The sequence below is a fragment of the Meles meles genome, chromosome 2 (assembly GCF_922984935.1).
Source record: "Meles meles chromosome 2, mMelMel3.1 paternal haplotype, whole genome shotgun sequence".
NCBI lineage: Eukaryota > Metazoa > Chordata > Mammalia > Carnivora > Mustelidae > Meles > Meles meles.
In genome coordinates this window covers 202,858,793-202,886,189 of record NC_060067.1, presented here as the reverse complement: position 1 = coordinate 202,886,189, position 27,397 = coordinate 202,858,793, and the positions used below count along the sequence as shown (strand labels likewise).

The 27,397-nt window shown below is 42.1% G+C and overlaps 1 protein-coding gene across 1 annotated transcript in view; it reads right to left on the bottom strand.

The window, feature by feature from the left end:
* The window catches only part of ASB5 (ankyrin repeat and SOCS box containing 5), a 50,037-nt gene that overhangs the window by 2,140 nt on the left and 20,500 nt on the right, over positions 1-27,397 (bottom strand). Inside the window, exons 2-6 of the mRNA XM_045997179.1 lie at positions 7,252-7,331; positions 4,976-5,083; positions 4,123-4,273; positions 3,825-3,959; positions 1,278-1,469 (exon numbers count right to left, since the gene is read on the bottom strand). Coding sequence (XP_045853135.1) covers positions 1,278-1,469; positions 3,825-3,959; positions 4,123-4,273; positions 4,976-5,083; positions 7,252-7,331 — 666 coding nt within the window. The remainder of the gene's footprint in view (positions 1-1,277; positions 1,470-3,824; positions 3,960-4,122; positions 4,274-4,975; positions 5,084-7,251; positions 7,332-27,397) is intronic.

The following is a 27,397-nucleotide window of genomic DNA, read 5'->3' as shown; positions in this document are numbered from 1 at the left end:
TGACCACTATACCAGGGGCATTTGCAAAAGCATTTATATGGCTGTTATTTATAAGTTTTTATTATAATTGTGGTATATTCCATATGGGTTCTTTTAAAAAAAAAGATTTATGTATTTATTTGAGAGACAAAGAGAGCACGCATGGGAGGGAGGGGCCGTGGGAGGGGGAGAGTGAGAATCTCAAGCAGACTCCCCTGGTGCAGGAGCCTGATGCAGGGCTGGATCTCATGACTCTCAGATTTGACCTGAGCGGAGATCAAAAGTCAGATGCTTAACCACCTGAGCCAGCAAGGCGCCCCTCCATATGGGTTCTTTTTTTTTTTTTAAGATTTTATTTATTTATTTGACAGAGAGAGACCACAAGCAGGCAGAGAGGCAGGCAGAGAGAGAGAGAGAGAGGAGGAAGCAGGCTCCCTGCCAAGCAGAGAGCCCGATGCAGGACTCGATTCCAGGACCCTGAGATCATGACCTGAGCTGAAGGCAGAGGCTTAACCCACTGAGCCACCCAGGCGACCCTCCATATGGGTTCTTTAAAACATTAACATCTTCAGGCTTATGATTCTGTTGTTGCATTTCAAACCCCAGAAATAAATTCTGCTTTTCAAGGAAGATATAAATCAAAAGCCTCAAGAAGTGTTAGGCACTAAAGGGAGAAATTTTACATTATATTTTTTTCTCAAATTAGGTTTACTAGTTAAGCCCAAATGAATTTTATTATAGTTTCTGAACCAGGCTTAAGAAAATCTGCTTTAGGGGCTCCTGGATGGCTCCATTGGAAGAGCATGCAACTTTTGATCTTGGGGTTGTGAGTTCGAGATCCACACTGGATATAGAGATTACTTAAATCCACAAAACTTAAAAGAAAAGAGAGATTCTTTTAGAATAACAAGTCTTAGGTGTGAACATATTTCCTAATTCTGTTTCTACAGCACATCATAGAAGCTGCATAGCCCTAGTAAATAGGGCATGTTTCCAAATATTTATTAGCAGACATTAAACAGAATTGTGTATTATGTATTGTTAAAACAAGAGGAACCTTTTAACTTAACCAAATGAATATAAAGCTTGGGTGAGATGAAAGAGAGAAAATTAAGATCATGGTGATATCTTCTTTATAGAGAGAAACTAAGTTAAAAAAATTATCTGCTTTACAAAACGATGATCTGCTCTCACACAAAGCATTTGAAATGTTATGCCGTTTTCAGCTCATACGCCAACAGTTTTGTCTATTTCAGGCAAATGTATTATTGTGTTTTTAAATGTGCACGGATTCTTACCTTCGTGTTGAAGCAATAGCCTTTCCACCAAACTGCTAGAAGTAGCTACATCTACAGGTCGCAGAAGCTCTGTGTTTTTGGCATTGATATCCGCTCCGAACTCCAGGAGTAAGTTTACAATCTCCGTGCTGTACTGCTGGGCAGCAGCGTGTAATGGAGTGTCCCAGTATTTGCCTTTTTGTACATCAGCACCTGCATGTAAATAAGGGATGAGGATAAATACAAACCAAAACTGTTAGACCAGTCAGGTACCTCCGCGCAGGTAGAAAGGTGTAACACCAAGAGGACCTCACCCCTGTATGTAAGGAGTTATTTATCTCTCTATATCTACACTTCATATATACATATACAGATATTAAATCTTACAACTTGGTGCATCTGGGTAGAGAGTACACGCACTTATGTTCCCTAATATTTTTTTCTCTATGCTTGAAAGATGCCATAGTCATCAATATTTCTAAATTTTTTGAAGTCCCCAAAGTAATCCTATTAACTAGTATTATAAACAATTGGATTCACTCATATCTGCTTTCATCATAATTGATATTTCTTAGGATTGTTTAAGAGCTTAATACTCTTCATCTTTTCATTTATTTTGAGGCAATAGAGCTCTTTTTGTTTCCTGGAAAACTCATGAATTTAGATGTATGAGCCATTTAGGTAAAATGAATACAGATTTTCCTGTCACTTCTCACTCATAGAGTATAAATCAATAAATATATAAAAGCATTGAGCATCTTTAAGTAGAAAGGTACATTGTTTTTCTACACACAAAGTAAATTTTTAAAAAAATCTTATATTAGGGCACCTGAGTGGCTCAATGGGTTAGGCCTCTGCCTTCGCCTTGGGTCATGGTCTCAGGGTTCTGGGATCGAGCCCCACATCGGGCTCTCTGCTCAGTGGGGAGCCTGCTTCCCCACCCCTCTCTGCCTGCCTCTCTGCCTACTTGTGATCTCTCTCTCTCTCTGTCAAATAAATAAATAAATTATTTTTTAAAAAATCTTGCGTTAAAAAAACTCTTACCTGTTAAATTATTTATTATTGCATAGTTATTTTTTCTTAGTATGAGCCCTGGCACGTGGTGATCATTCAATGCATGTGCAACAAATAAATACTGTATAATGCTGGGAAGAATAATAACCTCATTTTCCAGTACATAAGTGGTTAGGACACCGAGAAATATCTATCAGTAAAGATGCATAAGTCCTTTCAACTTGGTTTTCTGAAACTATCGGTAAAACTAATGATGTTTACAAGAAGCAATACATTTTAAGAGTCCCTTTAGGCCTTCCTGCTACTTTCAAATCTCAATAAATGTAATTGTTTTCATATTTTTAAAAATATAAAATGTTTAGTAAAAGAATGATAGCCCATAACAAAATCTCCATAGAGAAAGCATAAACTCTGTTGCTTATGCTAATTTTATGGGAGAACAGAGCCTGTTAATAACAATCAATCTACAATTACTGTAATACTTTCTCAGTATCTTTTTTTCCCAGTATAAAATGTTTGGTGGAAAGATTAATATTCTCAGTAAAGTAAAACAAAACAAAGCAAGGCAATAAAAAACTCTTCTAGTTCTAGAAATTCATGGGAGACCAAAGCTAGAAAATAGCAATGTGTCAATGTTGACTAGCAGAGGTCACATTTCAGACTCTTACTAGAGGTAATGGGAGTGAACTGCAAAAACTGCCTACAAGAAGCTTATGATTTAGCTAAGATAATGTGAGGAACACAACTCTCTGCCAGTGTGTATCAGAGGCCAAATGACTGCATAAACAGTAAAGAGCCTAGAAGTCCCTTTACTCATTTTACATGTATTTTAGGCCCCTACCCCATGGCAGGCACTGTGGTAGGGAAAGGAGTTGATGGGGGAAAGGACCTAATCCACATCCTTAGAAAAGCTCCCATTCCTATCGTGGGAGATGCCACTATGGTCTCAAAAGATTAAGGCAAATTTCTCAGGAGGCTAAAGTTGAACCTTGAGGTACTGGTGTGTTTCCAGTAAGAGGAAAATGCCATTCAGTCTTTTTCAGTAAATGGGACAGGACAAAGTCTGAGAAAACACATGAGTTCTTATTGGTAGAAGATAAGGTTACTATCCTTAAAATTTCTTTTGATGGATTTATTCATGGACAGATACATATTTGGTGACATTATAGTCAACCTTGGGGTTTTACATTTTATGATCTTTATAAGTAGGGTTTTTGGACTTGTGGGGTGAAGTAGAGTTATCAAGAACGCAATTCTTTTATTGTGGGTTATATACTTACATGCAACAATGCTTAACATTTTTTTTTTCTTTAAGGGTCCTCCACACCCAGCATGGAGCCCAATGCAGGGCTTGAACTCAAGACCCTGAGATCAAGACCTGAGCTGAGATCAAGAGATCAAGAGACAGATGCTTAACTGACTGAGCCACCCAGGCACCCCAGGAACACTTCCGCAATGAGATATCTTTATACAGATTATTTAGAGAAATAAATATGGACCTGAATCATTGCTCATGAGTATGGATAGAATGGGAGATGTTTTAAGGAAAATTACCAGCATAAAGAAGCTTCCGGATGCAGTGGAACTGTTGTGACATGCAAGCCACATAGAGAGGAGTTCCTAAATGAGGAATGTCTTGGTCAACGTCTATGCCCCAGGATATCAGGATTTCTAGGCATTCGTGATGACCTGCCAACACAAGGTAGAGATGAGTTTACTTTTCTTCGATATCCACCCCCTTGCGCCTCACCCCACGCTGTTGCCTGCAGTGACCCATTGGAAGAAAAATGGAGCACTGCATGTTGCTGAAGGAACTTTGTCCCCTTGTCACTGACTCTGATAACTACGTTACCTTTACTGGCAGCCTCGTGGGTGGGAGAAGGAAGACAGGACTCCAGCTGGGGTTTGGCACCATATTCCAAAAGAAGTTCCGCACAGCTCGCGCTACCTTGTGAGCATGCGTTGAATAACGGAGTCACTCCATCTATTGTGACGGCATTTACCTGAACCGAACCAAAGTTTGAGACTGAGACTCACAGTCCTCTGTGATGAAATGCGAGGCATTTAAAACAGGTACATGATCCAACAGAAATCACTGGGGAAATGTGTGCAGTAAATACGACCAAGTATGTTTAGCTCCTACACATCAATAAGCAAAGCTTTTAAAAGCCAAGAGAGAAACAGAAATATGATGTGGCAGGTAATTTGCAAGAGTGGGCATGCAGCTAGTACATGTCATGAAAAGAAATACATATCCAGAATCAAATACACAGAAACTAATTCAATGGTTAGGTGCATTTCACTTAGGAAAACAGGTCCACGAATGTTGATAAGAGTTGTGATGAGACAGGTCATCCTGCTGGTGGCAATGTGAATTAGTGAACTTGGAAATTCTCTGAGAATCCATCTAAAGAAAATCATCCAATAGATGGGCAACTATTACAGGCATCAAGAGGTCCACTCGTTGTTTAGAATCACGGAAGCGGGAAATAACTTAGAGAGTGTTTCTGTATTATTATGCAGCATGCTACCCATTTTTGCAATGATTGGAAATCCTTCCTAGAGTGCACTGAAGGGACTGAAGCAATATGATTTTTATTCTGCTATTTTTCAAATCTACTAAGAAGGAAAGAAAAGCAAAGTGAGAACTTTGTTCCGTTCTCTTAGTAGATGTGAAATCATTAATGGTTTTGACCGGTACCTACATTAGCTCCAGCTTCCAGTAGAGTTCTGGCGCACGCCACATGGTCTCCGAGGCAGGCTTCGTGCAAGGGGGTGATGTGGTCTATGGTTACTGCATTTACATTATAACCCTAAATATGACATGAATCATATTGAAAGGTGAGCAAAAAGTTATATGAAATCATCTATACAAATATCATTAGAGAGGGATATACAAGATCAAAGACTCTCAGGAAATTAGGTTTAAGTTCAGCAGGGGAGGCCAATTCTGATTCCACAGAGTCAATCAGTTGTCAAAACTCCTCATTATTGTAACACAACCCTTTCTAAACCCGAGTGCCTTACGTATTTTAAGAGATTGAGCATGTTTTTTTAAAATTCTCCTTCCTTAACTTTTTTTGGTCTTTATGAATTGTTTTCATTGTTATTGTTCTTTTGGGTTTTTTTGTTTTGTTTTGTAGAACTAAAGACTATTTATAGGCTGGATCACTTGTGTTTTGATTGGAGCTGTAATATTAGTTATATCAGTCCAGACCGGGGTGTGGGGGAGGGGAAGTACTCTAAATCGTAGTAAGCTGCTTTGTGAATTTTGTCCCTAGATAGGAGTGACAAAGGTCTATACTAGGTTGAGAGCTCTGATTATGAAGTCAGTTACACTTGGGTTTAAAGCCCTGTTCCATGATGCAGTAATTATTTTAATTTGGATGAGTACATTAACCTTTAGATGTTAGGGTCATTATGAGGATTAAATGACATGATGCATGGAAAGCAATTATCGTTACAGTGTCGAGCATATGGAAATTGTTCCACTTTATTTGCTTATCCAATCAAAACCAAGTAAACACCCTTATTCTAGTTAAACTAATGATGTCAGACTAAAATAATGAAATCTTCTTAGTACATGAGACTCTCTGCTTTCTTACTATTTTTGGCAACTCATTGTCTATTGACAATCATACCAAGCACTATCTTAGGAAGACTTTTGCGTCCAAATCCCCATAGCATTAAGAATTACCATGTCTGTAATAGCAGCATGGACGGGAGGAATCTTAAAATGAAGGCAAGGAAATAACCCTGCCAAATCTTGGTCACTAGCAAGTGGCAACTTTTTAGATCTTTTCAGTTATCCTTTCAAAGATTTCGAATTGTCTAGCCAGCGGTCAGACTCGGGGAGCTAATTCCTAACTGCCCCACACTGGGCTGACCAGGTGAGTCTGCAAAGGTCCAGATTCCCTTTCACGTTGGGCTTTCAGGGCAGCCTCTGACTCTTCTGTGTCAGTGGATCCGAGATACATGTTGAAAAATATCCTAAGACTGCTCTCCTTTCAGAGACTGGCATGACCCTTTCAGTAGGGGGTAGGGAGCTAGGGGTTACCTTTAGAAATCACTGACTTTTTTGTGGGTGTTTTGTTGTTGTTGTTGTTGTTGTTGTTGTTTTGTTTTTTTCTCATCAAGTGATGAGCAAACAAAATGGCCACATGGTTATCATGGAACTGGAGAGCCCTAAAGGAGCCTCTGGACCTATATGCTCCCTCTCTAGATAAGGAAATGAAGGGCAGCGAAGTCATGACTCACTCTGAGTACCAGCCTAGAGTCCAGGTGCCTTAAAGTCCCAGGGGAACAACACCTTTCCTTCCCTCTCAGCCATCTGAGAACATCCCTTTCTCCCCGATACTGGGAAGGACTAGGACAAATACTTCCAGATCTGGGAGTACATAGGAATCACACTGGGAAATTTAAAAAATGCACAGACCAAGCCATAGTCCTTTCCATGCTGGTAAAGCACCTCTGCTTTTCATTTTTTCCCTGATGAGTCTGAGGAGGAGGAAAGTGGAAAAATGATTGTTCTGTCCCGTCTGTGGGCAATTCCCCACCACATGTTACCGTTAATGTAAAAAAGATTGCTGAGGCTTCTGCTCTGATGATCCCCTTTGGATATTTTATGAGTAAAACTTCCTTGGCAATTAACTGTCCAGATTGTATAGAGTTAAGTGTGTTTGAAGTGCTTAATGAATGATAGGGACATCCAATTACTTCTTGCTGAACTAGGTCTATCAGTGAACAGGTATATTCTATGAGAAATGGCAACTATTAAGACATAAGATTATACCAAAATATTTACAAAGAAATTTGAAAGATAAATGGAAATGAATGACCTGACTGATAACAGGGGTTAAAACAAAAAAGAGAGGGGACATTTACTAGGCGGCTTTCTTATTGTCGCGTTGATTACTCTCGAAAATTAATGTTCTAGGCTCATGGGAAAGGGGCATATTTCAAGCCATAAATACTATTTTACCTGTGATAACAATGTTCGCAGAGCGAGAAGGCGACCTTGACTTGCTGCTTCGTGTAGTGGTGACCGATCTGCCCAGGAACCTGGCGGAAAAGAAAGAAAACAAGATCTGTGAGTCATCTGTTCTAACCCTAGCAAATACAATCAGTTCCTGTGAAATACACACTCTTCAGAGTCTGTGTTCAACGAGGTGATCACGATACCTGTACCACATCAGCAGGAAATCTGATTCTTGTCTCCAGAATCCAGACGGGCAGTTTCCAAACACAGAGGAATATAATGCATGTTTTGGAACTGATCTATCCCAGAACTCCTGGACCTTTTGAACTATTCTCCAAAGAAGCGAAGGATTATGCCACAAACATACATGTTTCACTTTTTCGGGACACTTTCAGCAGGGATAGCTACTAAAACATGCACTCCCTACATTCCACGCCTGCCCTGCTTGTCCCCTCTTCTCTCTGCACCCCCAGACTGTCCTGCCCTTACAGTTTGCCCTGGGGTATAAGGGGGCTACAGCAGGTTGTCAAGGGGATCGAGGAGCCCTTCCCTGAGTCCTGAACTGTGGAACAAGCTAGGAGGGCCCTAGAAAGGGGTGTCACAGGTTGGAAGGAGCAGACTGCTGTCAGCTTTGGAAATGGTCTTGAAAAGTGACAAGGGCTCACTCAGGTCTCACCGATTCTCCACGTACCAGTGGCCGGTGGATGACAGTACTGAACCGTCAGCCCCACACCCTGATGAAAAAGGCACTGACCTGCCATGTCCCACCGAGCTCCCCTTCTTTACATGCCTTTTGCAACCCTCCCATTAGAAAAGTCAGTGCCTCCTATGTGGAAATCACCCCTTTCTTCTCTCCCCCAGGGCCTCTTGGCACCCAACCACCCCCATCTCCCCCACTGTAGTCTGTCTGAGAGGTTTTCCATGATACTGGGTTGATGCACAGTAATTTTCTTGTAATTTAAACAAGATCAGCCCTGTTGATTCCATTTAACGGACATGGGAGATCAGGCTGGAGGTTTTTACTGTGATTAAACATGCAGACTATGCAAATCAGAAAAACATTAATTTCAAGGGGATCAATGACTGATAAACTGAATAGCGGCTGACTAGGGAGAGAACATTCCCAATGTGATGGGATTCTGTGTGCTAGTATCTGTCTTCTCATCTACGAATTCTTCCTCCTATTTTGGATCCAAGAGACGCAATAAATAAATGTAATTTTTAAAAACCCTGCTAACCAGTGATAGTGTGGTTCCAATAAAGCCACTTAGCTATAAGAAACAAATTTTATGAAAGGCATGTCTGAAACTTCTTAAATACGCCAGATAAATTAGTGGAAACATGGCAAGGAGTCCTACTTTAGAAACCACTCCACTGCTCCTGTGCTTCCGTACCTTTGAGAAAGCCTACACATACACCTAGGCTTCTGCACTGTGGTCTTACAGAACTTTTGCCAAAACCCTGTAAAGGAGATTCCACTGAATAAAATGTGAGTCACACACATATCACAGGATAAATGAAACGACCAAGTGAACCTGGTGGAGAGGAGAAAGCCAACTGCCAATCATCCAGTTGCCAATCATCCAATTATATCCAGTGATACTATGGGATGTTATGAAAGATACAAATCCTAAGGGGAGGACCAGATCTTCTCCTTACTGTACTAGTAGCTGGGGCCAAAGAGCCATGACTATGAGCACGACAGCTGGGCAGGCTCACTGAGCGCTCTCTCATTTCCTTCTCACACGCTCACATGCTCAAGTGTGTACAATGGTTTGTTCTATTCTAAAGCTGAGGAATGAGAGCCAAAGGAACGAAATTGTTGAAGGAGCGTCACACATAATCTAACTAGAGCTGGGCCTCCCAGTCATGACACGGAGCTGTTTTCTTTCCTATCCACCATGATTTCTTGCTTATTCAGAAGGATTAGCTTATTCAAAAGCCAGACATCCAATTCTTTGAGTTGTTGACTGAAAGAAGAGCTGCTGTTACCAGCTCTAGGGCATCCTTTCTTTCCAGTAGGTGACGCTCCTATTATATAGTAAAAGGAGAATTGAAGTAATGCACACCAGTAAATGTTGGTTGATAGGATCAAATTTGGCCGTAAAGCAGTAATTCTTAAGAAAGTGAAACATGATATCTTACTGAAGAAAGTGCAAAAGTTGCCATCATAAGTAATATTATTTGGGAGAACAACTACATTTTGAGTTTCAGGTTCTAAGATGAAATCTAATGCTTTAAAAATCATACACATCTGTTTGCCTTATTATTAAAGTAAACAACTTGATTGCAGAGCGAAACTCTGGAGGACGTTGGACATAATATCGATTTTATTGTGAACATTTAAATAAGAAAATTATAATAGTCACTTTCCAATGAGATCATATCAGTTCAGCTTATTCAGCAGAGCAGTGGTAAATAAAGTTAAACTGTCCAATGTTTAAATGTATGCATTTAAATAATCATTTGTAGTATTTGTAAAGGTCATGTTTTCCCTCCTGTATAATGGCTTAATAAATTTCATTACCTTCACTGATCACTAAAAGATAGCAGAGTGACATGATGCCACTCAGGATTGCTGCTTCTTTCACTGTCACTAGCTAAAGGGCAACTGACCAGATGTTGGGATTCGGAAAATCTTAGAGAAATGGTCTTTTGGATTCGTTTTGGGCTTATTTCTACCTGGCATGTTCATGAAGACCTTTAAGGGGCCACAAAGCTAATAGTATTTTCAGCCGATGGGAACTTGATATTCCTCTTTTCATATGAATGTGTTTGTCCATCAAAATTATTATATTAGACTTCTGAACAATTTCAGCATTGCTTGCTTCACAAAAGAAAGGACAAAAAAAAAAAGGAAAGGGTCATTTAGAAAACAGGCCACAGAAGTAATAAAATAAAGAAACACAAGTATTTCAATGCAGTGTCCCATACGCCAAGTGCCAGTATCCCCACAGACTGTCCCGCAGCTTCCTGTCCCACTGTCCCTCAGCTTTCTGACCCACTGACATTGTCTTCATCACCAAGACTTAAGTCTAAGAAAGACGGGAAGAAAAAAGGCTGACACCTATGTGTATTTGCTATTTCTATTAACATGACCTCCAACGGCAAGACAAAGGAGTTAAATGTCACTGTAATCTGCAGGAAAGCCCCATGTGGGGGTGTCAGTGGCAAACCACTGCAAATCGACAACGTTGGACGAGGAATCCATTGGTCCATGAGTCGGGGGCAGAGGGTGTGAGAGTACACAACCCTGTTGTTTTCCTGGGATGAACTCAGCTCTGCACACGTGCATGGGACCCCTGCTGTCTGTCATTATTCCTTCAAGAACTAGGATAGTGAGGTGCGGGGGAGCAGGAGACTGATGGGAGGAGTTTATGGGGCTGGAGCCCAGCAGCTCCGGAGCGGAAAGGCAGAGGGGCAGGCAGGGCAGGATCTGCATCCCAGTTTAGGACAGTGGCTTCCCCCATGAAAGTCACCTAACTTTACCCCCGAAAAATGGGGCAAACACCTCCAATAACTAGACCGAATTGAGGCGGGGGGCTGGAAATAAATGGGTGAAGTGCCTGACCCATAAACACACAATAGATAATCACCTAGTATCTTTGCTAAACAAACTGGTAAATGAGAGAGATTTTGATATGAATCTTATGGAACCATCATTTTCCTCCAAAACTAGAGAAACTCAAGCCATGAATAGCAGCCGCTATTGACTAAAATAATTTTCACTGCTATCAGTTTAATTAAACAAAATAGAGCAGCTGAGTGACTAATAAATGCATTTAAGCCAACAGTCAACATCTGCCGCCTTGTTTTCTTTTCCCAAGTAAGCCACAGGAAATAAGCATGTGTCCATCTACGGAAGGAGTGACCATGCCTGGACTCAGAGCAAAAAGCTTTTTGTTTGTTTGAACTCTGCTTACTTAACTCCCAAGCAACCCCACTTCACTGGCTTCCTTGTAATGCCGTAGAACCGTCTCTGAAACTAATCCAGGAACAGGTGAGAATCAAAGGCTACCAGATCGAATTCTAGCTCCTGTTCTGAACTAAGTCTCCGCCCCGCCCTATTTCTTCCCTCCAAAATGTGACATTCGGCAATTGCAAATTTCCATTCAAATGTGTTCCATATAAAATCTCTTACCTTTCAACATGGATATGCTTTATATTACAAAGATTTATAAGCTTTCTCGAAACCAAGCAACATTATACATGTCTTCGTAGATAGCAGTTCTGTAACTTTTCAGTCTTGTCAGACTTTAATGGGGTAGCTCAGATTTTTTTAAAGGTCCAGTTTAACTCCTGAGGATAAGTTCCTCACTGTGACAACTGTTTTCTACAAACACCTGTAACTTTCCCCATGCTAATCGAATGCTTACTGTGAAGGTCTTGCTGAGGCTACACACGAGCTGACTTGACTATATTTAGACACAACACCCGTCCCCAGACATCTGGGATACAATTTACAGGGAGCGCGCCTGCCCCGTTCTGTAAACAACACATTGCTAGAGTAAAAACAGCCACTCTCTTAGCTAATACCCAGTTTGGTAAAGGTCTGTACCATACCTAAATCGCCGTCTCCCCATGGCACTTCAAGCCAGCCACTGCTGAGGTAAATCCGACTCATATCTCTTTGTTTTTATCAGCATTAAAAAAAAAAAAATCGCTTGTCATGTGCTTGTTCCATTCAGCCATCTTAAGGAGCTCTGAGCTCCTTGTAACATGACCTTTCACCTCCAAAACCAAACACGGCTTGTGAAAATCTGATTTATTTTCCAAATTGCTTTTCCTTATTCTTTCTCCTTGACAAATTGCTTTTCCTAAGGTATTTTTTCTTTACAGTATGTGCCTTGCAATAAAATCAGAGTATTACAATTATAGCTCTGCCCATAGCTATGATGAAACTGATTTATTTTTTAGAAAGTCGTTTCCTGGCTCTCCTTCTTAGTCCCAAGCACAGAAGTAGGCTGTAGACTGGCTCCCGAGCGAACCTCCCGGTGGTGCGGAGGGCTCTCTGAGTTTGGGTCACACCCACTTTCCTCAGTTGGTCCCAAAATAGGAAAGTCAGGACACTTATCTCAGACAGGAAATTATAAGGAGAGGTGGGAGGCAATGGCATCTTCACATTTGAATCAGGGCCAAATGTTAATGCATTTTACAGCTCCCTTTGCTATAAAGCATTAAACGAACAATCTTCTTTCTAATGGCAGTGGATTTACCGTGAAGCCAATGAAACTCAAGTTCAGGACCCCTACATTGCACGGACACTTTCTAAGACAGGGATTTATGTTATTTTGCTTAAAGAAGATCCCCAAGTGCAGATAAGCTTCAGGCTCAACATCTGGCCCATCCTTACGCACAGGTTTGCAAAATAATTAAAAATCACCAGGCATTTACTGACCTTGACTGTGTACTTTTCTGTTTAACCACATTAATAGAGCCACACAGACCCATGGGGACATGCTTGACAAGGAGGGAAGTAACATATGATTAAAACCAGTCCCTTCCAAGCTTGAGACTCTCCTTTCTTTCCATTTCTGTTGCCTTTCTAGAAGTTTCCTCAGAAAAATCTAGTCCAGATCTGAAACCACCAATTGTGCCCTGGGAACTTTAGGTATAAATAGTGAGTTGCATGGATGTGTGACTTACTCCAACTCATCTCTTGTTCATGGTCTAAGATCCCTTCGTTATGTCTTAAGAAGATAATGTCTGGCCCCAAACAGAAAAAAACAACAGGCAAGTGAAAAAAGTATCAGGGTTGATCTGGGAAAAAAAAAAAAAAAGAAGAAGACAAAATTTCCAACAAAGTGAAGACAATGGATTCCCCTATCATATCCACAAATATCCAAAATCAAGAGAGAAAAAGATTTTAACACCCTCTCCAGGTAACAGTGCTGCTCTTGGAAGAGACTACTCAGTTATCCCAATTAACTCTCACTGGTCCCTGGCACTGTGGACAGAACATCTGGACGTCTTCAGATGGATCCAAGCTCAAATCCCAGCACAGATGCTGGTTGTGTGAACTTGATAGTGATTTAACCTCTTGAACATCAGTTTTTTCAGCCATGAAGGGAAGGATAAGTCTGTGTACATCACAGGGTTGTAAGTGAACATGAAGTACTTAGCATAGTACCAAGCGCATCAGAAATATGACAACATCACAATTGAAATTCCATTTTAGACAATTATTTCCCTGTACCTGCCCCTTAGCTTTTTATTACCTCTTCTAAATAGAAGGCAGAACAACTTAACTTACTTAACATTATGAGGCTTTAGCTCATCTTCTTCCTCTTGTCTATATCTCCGTAGGTAATATAAAGAGATAGGGAATGGTCAAAATTTAGGGACAATGATCTCATCCATATGGATAACTGTCCAATCTATAGTTCTTCCCTGGTCTCTCCCACAAAATTTACCGCCAGTTTAAAAATTTAATATTTAAACATTTAAATATTTTGCTGGCCTCTCTATACATTTCTAAAACCAAATGCATCATCTTTCTCTCAAAACTAGTTATTTCAGGGTGCCTGGGTGGCTCAGTGGGTTAAGCCTCTGCCTTCAGCTCAGGTCATGATCTCAGGATCTTGGGATCGAGCCTGGCATCAGGCTTTCCGCTCAGCGGGGAGCCTGCTTCCTCCTCTCTCTCTGCTGGCCTGTCTACTTGTGATCTCTCTCTCTGTCAAATAAATAAATAAAATCTTAAAAAAAACCCAACCAGTTATTTCTTTTTGGTTCTCTTTTGCTTTAAACAATACTATTGTTTAAAGTATGGTATGGTCTTAAACCTAAGCACAATAGTTTTCCAGGAAACTTCATATGTGTTTACTGGTCTATGTGCTTCTTTGCGAGGAGATAGTTATTATCGCCTGGGTTCTTCTCAGTCTGTGTATCTTCATCATCGCAAGCAGGGTCCTAGCATCTATCTCTACTCACTCTTAGGGGGATCTCTTCTGGCCCCATGGATGGGAATATTATTCACAGGTTGAGTAGCCCAACTTTATATCTCCAGACCAGCTCTCGCCTCTAAGTTCCAGACTTGAATTTCCAGCTGGCTTTTCAATTTCTCCAGTTGGATATTTAAATAGGCAGTTCAAGTTCACATGGAAAACGAGCACCTGCTGTGCTCCCCTTACCTCCCCTCCCTATTTACACCTGCTGCCTCCACCCATCCAGGTGCTCCAAGGTCAAAAACCTCCATGATATCCTTCACTTTCATTTCTCCCAGCCCACAGGCAAACTCCAGCAAATCTTTCGCCTCTCCTATTCAAATATAATCCAGCCAGTGCCGCTCCCCTTACGACGGCCACCCTTACCCTCCCCCGTCTGGTTACAAGAGTCCGTGCTGACTGGTCTGTTTCCACTCGAGCCCTTCCAATAGTCTGTTGTAACCACAGGCGCCAAAATGATCCTTCTTAAGTCAGAAAGACTCCAATGGCTTCCCCTCTTACCCGGAGGAAAATTCAAAGTCCTTGTCATGACCTCCAAGTGTCTCCAGTTGGAGATCTAGATCTCAGTTCTAGGTTGGACCCCTTCCATCAGCCTCAGTGGCCTTCTTGCCTCTCCTCAACATACCAGATACACTTCCCTTCACTCTGCCCACCCTGCCTTGTTTCTGAGAGATGCACGTGGCTCTTTCTGACTTCTGTTCTGCCCTGGCATGTCACTCTCTTGCACATGCCCTTCCTTGACCACCTCACAGGAGAAAGTCCCTACTTCCTCTTCTTTGTTCTCTTTACCCTGCTTTGTGTTTGTGTTTCTTCTGAGCACTGATGGCTGTTAGAATGTAAGATCTTGGAAAGTAGAACGTGGTGTATTTTGTTCTTTACTGTGTCCCCAAGACCTAGCATATGAATTACGTTCACGACCTATTGAATCAATGTTCAAAATCTCAGGAGCTGCAGAGACGAGCTTGCGTGCTCTGCTCCTCGAGTCGTGAGTCCTCACTTTCCGCCAAGCCGCTGGCCTGCCCCATGAGTGAGTCCAAAGAGTATTTCCTTAAGGCCGTGATCTTGCCCCTCATGTCCATTCATACGCAGTCATTTATTAAACACTTAGGGTGATCTGCGAGGGCAAATTTCAACCTTCTAGATGCCAGAGATACACAGAGATGGATAAAGTATGGTCTGCCTCCTTTTGAGTTTGGACTGCACGGTCCCTGAAAGGTCTTCTGGGCTCCCAACTCTACCCTGCCCTTCTCTAACGCTGCCACTGAATTATATACACCTCAAGAGCATCCAGAGTTGCAGCCAGCCCCTACAGTGCCTTTAGGAAAATGAGAAAAGGCACCTGTTTCCATAGCAGCCAAGGCCCATGCTGGGCACACATGCTCAGCTTACACAACTGCACAGGGCTGCCCTCCCCCCCACCCCCCAAAACACCTCTGGAATCTTGTTGCTCTTCCGCCTGGAAACTTTAATGGCTCGCCAGGGAGTACAGCCTAAGATGCCCATCCGAGAATAAAAGAGTATTTACAATGTGATTAGACCTTCCATTCTGATGTTCTATTACTTCCCTCCACACAGCCTATGCTTAAATTAAACTGGACTGTTGTACCCATTCCCCCATTTTTTTCTTTTTTCCATATTGTCTTCCCCTGCTCAATTCTCTCTCTCTTTTTTAGATTTTAATTAATTTATTTATTTTAGAAAGAGTGCATGTGGGCAAGTGCAGGGGAACCGGGCAGAACGACAGAGAAGTAGACTCCCCGCTGAGCACGAGCCCCCCCACCCCCACCCCAAGCCAGGCTCAAGCTCATGAACCTGACATCACGACCTGAGCAGAAACCAAGAGTCCCCCACTCAACGGACTTTGTCATCCAGGAGCCCCACAATTCTTCTTTTGTTACAGAGTCCTCTATTGGGTGGACTCGCTTCGCTGGTTTATCTGCTCTGCTCACAGGGCTTGAGAGGTCCAGACAGCAGAAGCTGCTGGAAGATTGCTCCCCTTACGTGGAGAGTTAGACTCCGTCGGAGGAAGGTATGTTGGTAGGGTGAGGAGAAGACGGAGAAGAGAAAGAAGGACGTAGAGGCGGGAGGGAAGTGGGAGAGTGCCGGGGCAAAGAAACGGAGGGAGGCAGAGAGCGACAGAAATGGTTTTGAGGGGCGCCTGGGTGGCTCAGTGGGTGCCTTCAGCTGCCTTCAGCTCAGGTCATGATCTCAGGGTCCTGGGATCCACCCCACATCGGGCTCTCTGCTCAGCGGGAAGTCCGCTTCCCCCTCTCTCTCTGCCTGCCTCTCTGCCTACTTGTGATCTCTCTCTCTGTGTCAAATAAATAAATAAAATTAAAAAAAGAAAAAGAAAAAAAAAGGTTTTGAGGTTTTGAATGCCCACTACGAAGGCCAGCAGGAGCCTGAGTCCCAGCTTTAGCCACGCCCCAGAGAGGTGATAGGACCTAAGTACCGTGGTAGGATGGAGGAAGAGGCGGGCTCTAGGCTCCTGCGCCCCCACTCAGGACAGAGCTGCGCGCGGCAGGTCTGACGTAGGGGCCGCAGATTGGCTGAACTTGTTTCAAGGCTAAAGGGGCTGGGCCAGCCTGTTCCGCCGCAGGAAGCTTGCTGAAGGCGGGGGCGGCTCCCTACTGCGTGAGCGTTCTGCTATCACCTCTGCGCAGAGCTGAAGAGGGGAGAGGGGACCTTATTAGAAGGATAAAGTTCCCAGTCAGCCCGCAGGATGGGAACTTGAGGCCAGATTTAACTCGGAAGTCAAAGCTGTGCTCTTTCGACCACGACACTTCAGAGATTCCTTCTCAACCAACTAGGCAGTTCCCCCCTGACCTCCTTGCAGAGCCCAGCCCGGAAGTGTTCTCCTCAGCTCCGCGTGAGGGAGCGGGTCAGCTCCGCGGTCTTCCTGGGTTGTCAGGAGCGACGCCGCGAACTTAGTCTCTGAAATCGGAGTCTCCATCACGGCTGCTCCGCGGTGGCCGCTTCCTGCTTCCTCAGCTGTAGTCGGGACGGTGTTCAGAAGGGCGCTGGGGGGGCGCGTGGAGCTGGAGACCGGCCTCCCCACGGGCTGTGGAGGACGGCGGATCTGGTTGGGGGCGTCTGACCGTCGGTATTTGCTGTTGCGACTCGGTAAGTGTCCGTTGCTACGCCTGTTTTCTCATCTGTAAAGCGGAGGTGACCAGGATCTACATGTTCTAGTTGTTACAAGGGCTAAATGGGCCTGTGTGAGAAGTGTTTGACCCAAAGTATGTCGTCGGTAGAACCCTGTTACTCCGTTGTACCGAGATTCAGCGCTGTGGGGGGAATGGCGTCCCCCTAAAATCCGTGTTGAGATCCTGGTGCCCGGTGTGACAGTGTCAGCAGCGGCGGCCTTGGAGAGGTTCTTAAGCGGAGAGCGGAGCCCTCGCGAGCGGGATCGGTGTCCTCAGCAAACTGGTTCCCTCAGCCCCTCCCCCACGTGAGGATACAGTGGGAAGGAGCCCGCCAGGAGCGGGAAGAGGACCCTCACGGAGAACATGACCTGGCTGGCACCTTGATCTGGAACTTCCAGCCTCCAGAGCTGGGAGAAATAAATTCATTTATAAGCTGCCCAGTCTGTGGTATTTTGCTAGAGCAGCACAAAGGGACTAAGATAGGATTATTTTGTCTGCCACCAAATTCCTTTTTTTTTTTTAAAAAAGATTTTATTTATTTATTTGACAGAGATCACAAGTAGGCAGAGAGGTAGGCAGAGAGAGTGAGAAGGAAGCAGGCTCCCTGCCAAGCAGAGAGCCCGATGCGGGACTCGATCCCAGGATCCCGAGATCATGACCTGAGCCGAAGGCAGCGGCTTAAACCACTGAGCCACCCAGGCGCCCCCCAAATTCCTATGTTAAACCCCAACACCCCATGTAACTCGATTTGGAGGTATGGCTTTTAGGAGGTAATTAAGGTTAAGCAAGGCCATGAGGATGGGGCCCTAGTCTGACAGAGTTGTGGGCTTAAGAAAAGAGAGAGAGATCTGCATCAAGAAAAGGCCCTGTGAGCCTAGAGCGAGAAGGTGGCCATCTGCAGGCGGGGAAGAGAGCTCTCACCAAAGCCTACAGATGTGGCAACTTTGATCCTTGGACTTGAAGCCTCTGAAACCGTGACAAAGTTAACTTCTATTGTTTAAGCGGCCCAGCCTCTGGTATTTTGTTATGGTGGTCCAAGAAGATGAAGACAGAGATTAAGTGCTTTGCCTCAAGTTGAAATCAGTCACTGATAAAGCCGGGAAGCAAACTCAGTCCTTTCGAATGTTCAGGGAAATTTATCTTGTCCCATTCTCTCTTCAACCCCAGAGCGCATAGTGTGTTTAGTGGGCTGTTAACCCTTAAGTGGTCCATAATACTTAAAAATAAACTGATTAAATGAACTAAGAGTTGCCTTCTAAAAATGAAAAAAACTGTGGAACTGTTGTCTACATTTTCATATAATGATGTGTATATTTGAAATTGTAGCAACATTGACTGTATTTTCTTAGCCAGTTACAATAGAGGAACATTAAACAGGACGATAAATACATCATAAAACACAGAAAGCCATGATATTTTCCAATTACAACCACTCCATTTGGTTGTATATCCTTCCCAATTTTTTTCTAAATACACATTTTTTAATCAAGAAGCGAGAAGGTAAACAACGCAAAGACTGAGACCATAACGTGGTGTTTCATACACAGTCATAAAAAGGAGTCCACAGATGCATTCTCTGTACACTAAACCATGAAAAGAGTGTACCCCTTTGCCACGACATACATTTACGTTTCAGAACCCATGTTCTGGAAAGCACCCCAGTTGAAAGTTAGTATTTGCAAAAAAAAAAAAAAAAAACAAAACTAACAAAAAAACCACAGGTCACTCTAGTTTACTTCAGGACACCAACAGATCTGCAATGGCTGCTCTACTAACCTTGACTGGTCAGAATACCCCAGCTAGCTTTTTGTTCAGAAGAATATTCTTCTACACTCGCTCTCGTTTTCGTGAGCATCTGCTTTACGCAGTTCATGTCATCGGCAATATCTGAGGGCATAGTTTCTGTCTGCCACAACCAGGTGTCAGAGTCAAGTGCTCTAGCCGGAAGAAATGCCAGCGGCTGGATTTCTAGCCACGTTTTGCTCCCCTTCAGACTTTCACAAAGATTCCTGTGTGCCAACCCGAGAGGGGCGGGGACACTGAGCTCTATTCAGAAGCACTTGGAGCGGGTTGGGAAGGAGCTGGTGGGGGATGGGCCAGAAGTGCAGTAGGATTTTCTATTTTTAAAGGGAAGACTCAGCTGCAGCCGGAAGTATTTAACTATTTGCACGGCACAGAAAGGGAAAAATGTGTAAAATTGCATTTCCTATTCGGAAACAGAATAGACATGAACTCCTTATTTAAAATAGGAAAGCTGATTTGAATTATGTACAAATCAGTCCCTTGTAAAATTGACCCTTGAAAATAGGTACAGACAGAAGGCTGCCCCCAGATTGCTCAGCGGTGATGGGTGACTGGTGAGCCTTTCTGCTTCAGCCTCGGGAATAAATAGTGTGTGTGCATTAGGGTCAGCTGGTAAGTGGCTCATGTTCCTTTGGTAAGAATCTAAGTTTAGAATTGGCTTCCACGCAAAAATCATAGCCCTGTTATTTACATAGGCACAGCTCACTATTGTGATTTTTTTTCCGGAGGTCATTTCTAGGCCAGAAGGCATCAGTGGTCAATTTAAGTACGATGGAGAGTGTTCACCCTAAAAGGCAGGGCAATGAGAGGAAAAACCGCACATGTGCCTGGTGTTTTCAGCTGGCATGTAAAGTTGAACGAGGCTCATTGGCCATGACCTAGTGGAGAGCAGGAACTGGCCCACGGAGGTCTCCAAGGATTAACTGAGCCAGGGGTCAGGTTACGCGGTATCAACATATCCAGCTCTGTCTTGATGAAAAATGGTCACTGATTCCATTCTCTGTCTTTACCTTTTTATCACTATGTTTAGGCTCTACCTTCCACTGGTATTTATAGAAAAAAAAAAATTAATGGGCTCTTGCCTTCATATAACAAACCAGGTAAGAACAAAAACGTTTTGTGAATAAAGTTATTTCCTGTGCATTATCCCATTCAGAGTTGCTGCCATATTCCATTGCCAGCATTTACCTCAAAATTATCACTAATGGACACCACTATCTTTTCCTTATCTTGAATTAAGCTTTAATCCCTCAAACTAAAGGACTGGGGGCAGGCGGCTTAATGAATATGTAGGAGTCCTTGTCTGTAAAATGAAGAACTTGAATAAGATTACTATCTTCTGGCTCTGACACTCTTTGATTCAGATTCTGTGACTCACATACAAAGGGCAAGGTGGCCCATGAGCTGTGGGCATAGTCCAAGACCAAAGGAGGCCAGACCTTGTCAGGAAAACTGGACCAGCTCAGCTGAGGCAGCTTGGATGGAGGGCACATTCCCAGGCCTTAGCAAAGGCCGAAGGGAATTATTTCTCTGATGGTCCCCTCCACTGGGTTGGGTACTCAGAGTATATACATTTGAGATGTCACAGATCTACCACACTGTACCTCTTAAATAGTGGCCACTCAAAAAAAAAAAAAAAAAAAAAGATTTAAGACGACATTTGAAAATGGAATTCCAAAGAATACTTAATACTTCAAGAGGGTTTTTTTTTTTTTTAATGTAGTCCATGGGGGTAATAAATTTCCAGTGCAGTGCGGAGAAAAAAAGCCATTGGATTTCATCATAACTACATACTTAGTTAAGTGAGATGTGTGTTGGCCTGCAGAATACATTTAAAAATTCACATAAATAATCAGGGGGACTCAGGAAATAATAATTACTTCTTTCAAAAATTTTAGGTGCATCCAAAGCAAAAATAATTTTTAAAAAATGACTCCAAGAAATTGAAGGAAAATGTTACAGTTAATTTACCGGAAAAAATAAGGAATAGAATATTAAATCTATGGAGTAGCTAAGCTGTATGATTTCATTTAAAAAAATGCACAGTGAAGTGAGTGTGTTTGCGACTGAATCACTTAAATGCTGGCTATCTAGGATTGTATAAATACGGACCCACTCTGAAATATCTAGATATATAGAAGAATCTAGCATCTTCCCTTGTGTCAGTGCAGAAGTGGATTTGGGAAGCAGCAGGGTATCACCGGGCCCTGTGAGGAGGCAGAAATTTTAAAGCAAACCAGCAGTAGATAAAATACTCCAGGAAATAATTAAAATTATATTACGTAGAAGATAACAGACCAAAGTATTACATCTCAGACAAAACATCTGAAATATGGTGTAGATTAGAGAGGACATACTATTACTGCCCACAAAGGTTAAAATAAAATTTTATGCCTTTTAGGCAGGATATGGGAAATGAAACAGGGCCATTCTATTCCCATTTTAACCAATGCTAATGTGTCTGAAAACTCGGGGACCTGAGTTTGGGCTGGTTGCCAGTCCTTCGTGAGAGAGCACTGCGAAGGCTGGAACAGTTTCAAAGGAGGATGCTGGAAACCATCAACGAGTTAAAGGCACTTCTAGAGGAGAGGAATCTTAATACTTGAAAAATTTCAAAATGGAAAGTTGAAATCTAAGAGGGATTATGATAGAAGTCTGTAATGATGCCACACATGGTAAGGAGTGAGTACACATTTTCAAGAAATTCTGAAAAAGCTAGGGAGTTGGATCAACTTCTGACAGTTTTAAAATTACAAGTGGGACACTAACATACACTTTTGTTTGTTTGTTTTGTTTTGTTGTTGACACAAGCAATCACAAAGTTCAGGAATTCATTGCTTCCAAAAGGCAGCGTTGAGCCACCACGCAAATCTTCAGAAACAGATCAGGATGAAGGGACTCCAGCTGGGATCCCGGTTGACAGTTTCCCCCACGTATGACAGCGGAATACTCTAAACTCATACAATCTCCAGCACCCATTTCAACAGTTACCAACTCACAACTCGTCTTGTTTCATCTTCAAGCCACCCGCAGCCCTCCCTACCCCAGTCCTGGGATTATTTTGAAGCAGACCTCATTATATGATATGATCCATAAATAGTTCACTATCTACCTCTAAAAAGATGAGGACTCTCTCCAGTCATAACTATAGTATCCTAATCACACAAAAAACAGTAATTCTGGATGTCATCAAACACACATTGATCAATTTTTATTTTCCGAAGAGCAACCCAGTTCATGAATTGCCTTCTAGAATAATAACTACATGGACCATGTTTAAATTCTTTATCTTAAAGTAAAAGTCTGCGATCTTTCCATTTTCTAAAATTTTTTTAAAAAATGTTATATTCCCATCCTTAAAAAAAGTGTTTCTCTAAAGTACAGATGACTCACTAAATGCAAGATAAAAACTTTGCCTTAAATCATCACAAGATATGTTAGATTCCCTTGTACCTGCTAGTGCCAAATTTCCACCCTTGCACAGTCGCATCTGGAACGGGCCATCGTTCAGTTCCGGGAGGCCGCCTTTCTGTGGGTGTCTCTACCAGGCCGCACGCACATGGAGCTCATAACCGTCATCCCCGAGCCCCACTCTTGTTGTTCCATTTTATTTTTTAATTCTATTTTATGTAAACATGGGTACCTAAATCTGTTGGCCTAGGGATGGGGAATGAGGGCAGAGGAGGTCTGAGGGCAGGCCTGACCTTGGGGGAAAGCACAGTGATTGTTATCTAACAGTGAACCTTTGTCCAAGGGTCATTCACTTCTCCTCTAAAGGTTGCTGGGAAACCTACAGTGACATCTTGTGGTCCCTGATTGCTCCCCTCTTAGTTGGTGCCGGTGGTTAGGAAAGGTCACAGGGGTCTGAAAAAATCACAATTCAAGAACATATGGGCAGGATCCTCATAAAACCACATGTATCACAGTAGTGCCTAACCACAGTGAAGGATACTTTAGGAGCCGGTGTGGGCAGGGCTTTGAGAATAAATGTTAGGTAATCAATATCACCAACTTGTTTTGGGATGATTTTTTTAAAAGTAGAAACATAACGTAAAATCCAGTTAAATGGAATTTGAAGTAACAAAATTATATGCTTGCATAAAGCATATTTTTTATGGTAGATCTTGAAACGGAACGCTAAGGGGTTCTCTTAAAGAAAATGTACTTGTCCTCAATGTCTAGGACACTTAACTGTTGAAGAAAATGTACTTGTCCTCAATGTCTAGGACACAGTAAGTCCCTGTTAGCTGTCACATAAGGGTGATTTTTACCGTACTCACCTGTTTGTTAATATTGAGAGTTAAAGTCGTCTCAAAATGCTTAAAATATCTTTTTCAACATTATAATATAGAAGATATCTCTGAATTTGGGATTTTTTTTAAACTACACCAAAAGATATAAATGGTTTTTCAGAAAGACACAAATAACGCCCATATGTAGCACGAAAATAATAAAATACAATTTAAATTCAGAATCCCTAAGTGCTTAAACCATGAGAGACTAGCATAAACGCTAACGACTAAAATATGTTAATTTCTAGTTGTGTAATGATCAAATAAGTGATGAAATTTCATTTATTCATGCATTCATTCACCCATTCACTCCCTATTTCTTAGATGTCTACTGGGTGCTATGCCCTGGGTACACAGATGAAAAGACAGTTGCTGTGCACTTGAACCTTACACTCTAGACTGGCATTTCAGAATTGGCATGGACCTCCATCACTGTCTAAGAAACATCTGTACATCTGGGAATCAAGAGCTCTTAGACTCATGACAGACTTGGAAATCCCCAGAGCTAGGTTGCCATGATGCTCCTTAACTGTTAGAAGTGTTCACAAAATATCTGATTGACATATAATTCTCATTGACGTTTCATAAACTGTAAGCGGCAAGTAGCAATTCTCTGTAAAGAAGACACGATTTTATCGTAGACAGTGTATTTCCATTATTAAGATTCTTACGAAGCCCAAAACAATTTTGCAAAAAAGTGGCCAAAAAATGTTTTTTTTTGGTTTTGTTTTGTTTTCTTGTTGCTGTTATTCTTAACCTGATATCTTGGAAAACATTTGGCTAGCGTGCAGATTGTGAGATGAATGGAGAGATATCATAATGCCATTATGAAAGGAAAAAATACACAAGGAAAATCTAACCAAAGATATCAATTCTCATTTTGAAAACAGAACTCAGCACTTCTCCAGGCTTCTGCTAAACATAGTTTTAGAATAAAGTATATTCTGCCTTAAAAAAAATTCATAATGTTATGTTTTAGCCACAAAACAGAGAACGAAAAGATTTAAAACTCTCAATGATGTAACTATTTTTTTCATCAACTCCATATGCATCAGCAGTGCACCTACCCTTGATTTAACAAATCTCAGGAGATCTGCTTTCTTTTTTTAGAACTTTTTCTTTCTTTATTTTTTTTAGAGAGTGTGACCCAGCGTGCGAATGGGGTGGAGGAGGAGGGGCAGAGGGAGAGAGAATTTTAAGCAGACTCTGCACTGAGCACGGAGCCAGACATGGGGCTTGATCTCACAACGCTGAGATTATGACCTGAGCCAAAACCAAGAAGCAGACACTTAACGAACTGAGCTTCCCAGGTGCCCTTGTTAATCCATGTTCTAATAGAGCTATTCATTCTGACATAGTATAGTAGTTAGGAGCCTCAACACTGCCCTCAAATCACCAAAGCCGGGTCCGTATCCCACGCCAGGCAAATACTAAATTTGTTACCTTGAGAAAGTTACTTCATTTCTTTATGCCTCGATTTCCTTATCTGGAAAATGGGATAACAATCCTCCCTCACAGGATTTCTGTATGAATTAATAGAGAAATCAGAATTATGCCTGGTATACAGTTAGCCCTCAATTAATTTTATGACATTATTCTCGCTAGTGTATAATGTAGATGTAAATATATCATTCATGCTTGCTTCATCAAATCTTGTCTTTCTATGCAGTAGTAAAGTTAAAAAAGCAAATTCAAAACTCACAATGCTCAAGCATTTCAGTTACTGGTAAGCCCCACAAATATTCCTGGTTCTTTGGTTGCTCAGTGACTGTGGTGTATAGAAAACCATTCTTGGCTTACTAGATATAACTTTGCTACTTTGTCAGCAAAATGAAAACAACCAACCAAACAAAAATAGCTCACAAAAATTAAGCAACAAAAAAAACACAGACTAAAATAGCTGTGGACCCAAAACTGTGTCCTACATCATTGGCAAGTCCCCTGGTTGCCAGGAAAGAAATGCTGGTTGATATACAATCAACCATCCATTTTCATGTGAAAACAACAAAAAAATAGAAAATACTTAAAATATTAGATATGAGAAAATTTTTAAAAGAGGGCGGAAGCACAAATTTTTGAAGTAACGGGGAAGCAGCAATATTCAGGAAGCACAGAAATCTCTTGAATATCCTTACCAACAGTCCCTAGTTTCCGGGAGGGTTTTGCCAATGGTGATGAAGCCAGATGATCTGGACAATCCCCAAGTATAGGTTTGTTGAGTTGAATTTTCCTTAAGTGTTTTCCTAGGTAAATGTCGGCTTAACAGGCAAAAAACTGATGACAATTCCTAAATGTGCAATAATGCACTCTAATAGCCTATGCTGAAAATCCTTCAAATGTTGACATGGAAGTAGGCATAAGCCAATCCATTTCTTCACCACCTGTTTTCTTCCCAAATTTCCTTTGATTATATCGACATTCATTCATTTCTAATTCTTGGTCAGAGGTCTAGACCAAGCTGCAGTATATTCCTGTATTGTAACGCATACTAAATGTTCGCCCTACATCCACTCTGGCCACTGTCCAGTTTGTTCTCTGTTGATTAAGTGACACGTGTCAGATTTGCTTCAAAATAATCCCAAGGTAACTGGCAGGTTTGACTGTGTGCTTCTACGAAAGCAAGCTTGTGTCTCTTAAAAGAGTGTTATCTTTCTGTTCAATTGATGGGCCAGGAGATTATTTAAAAGGAACCTTATCATAAGAGAGTTCTCAGAAACCTGATTCTTCATGCTAGATTTGCTCTGCTGATACTTCCTTTAAGATTCTTGCAGCTTTGTTCATGAGTGCGGTTGGCTTCCTATAATTTGCCTGTCTTGTACTGACTTGTTCGATTTGGGGTAATGTACCAGTTAAACTTTGATTGCTCCGAGTGTTATAGAATGAGGAGTTTTTCATAGCAAATAGACCGTCTCCAATTACGGGTTAAGGAATCTGTGCAGGGCTGCTGTCTTTGTAGGCACGTTAGCGTAGGCCGGCTGGCTGACAGTGGGCATCAGAGCCGAAGGCTAAGTCAGGGAGAGCAGAGACTTCTCATAGCTCCGAGGAAAACCAGGAACAGGGTTTGTCTGTTCCCACCTCCAGCCTCAGCGATGTGGGTGGCCTGAGGAGAAGCCGGAGCCCTTGACCATAGAAGGCACACACACCTGGCCTGGAACTCTGAGATATGAAAGTGGGCGATCTGGAGGGAGTGGAACGAGCCTCGGATCCACGTGGCCAGATGACCAGGGTCATGTGCAAGCCAACAGCAGTGCCTACACCGGCCTTAACAGCATAAAACTAGCTCCTTTTTCTGCCACCAAACGTTACACAAAGTTCTCCTCTGGCCAGGCCCAACCTGGAACAGCACTAGAAAGGGAATTCTGGAATGCAGAATTCTGGCATACCTGAGTTGACATGGTACAAAACCACTACAAGGAACAGCTACGAACTCCATGAAATGAGTTAAGGACGAGTCCTTTGCTTTTTCTGCTGTCATGGCTCACCTGTTAGAAATATTTCTACCTTATAGTACTTGGTAGAGGACTCTGGTAAAACTTTCTGCTCTTGGATTTTTTTTTTTTTTTGAGGAAGTTTTAAAACTTGTGATTATATCTCTGTTAGTGATTTTAGGATTAGTTAGGTTCTTCATTTCTTCAAAAACAGCTTTGACAAATTGTATTTTTTTTTTTAATTAGGAAAAATTGCCTTTCATCCAGATAGTCCCAGTTATTGGCATTAAGTTGTTAAATAAAACCACTTATTTTTTAAAATATCATTGACACCTGCTTTATGCTCTCTCTTTTTTTTTTTTAAAGATTATTTATTTATTTATTTGACAGAGATCAGAAGTAGGCAGAGAGGCAGGCAGAGAGAGAGGGGGGAAGCAGGCTCCCTGCAGAGCAGAGAGCCTGATGCGGGGCTCCATTCCAGGACCCTGAGATCATGACTGGAGCCAAAGGCAGAGGCTTAACCCACTGAGCCACCC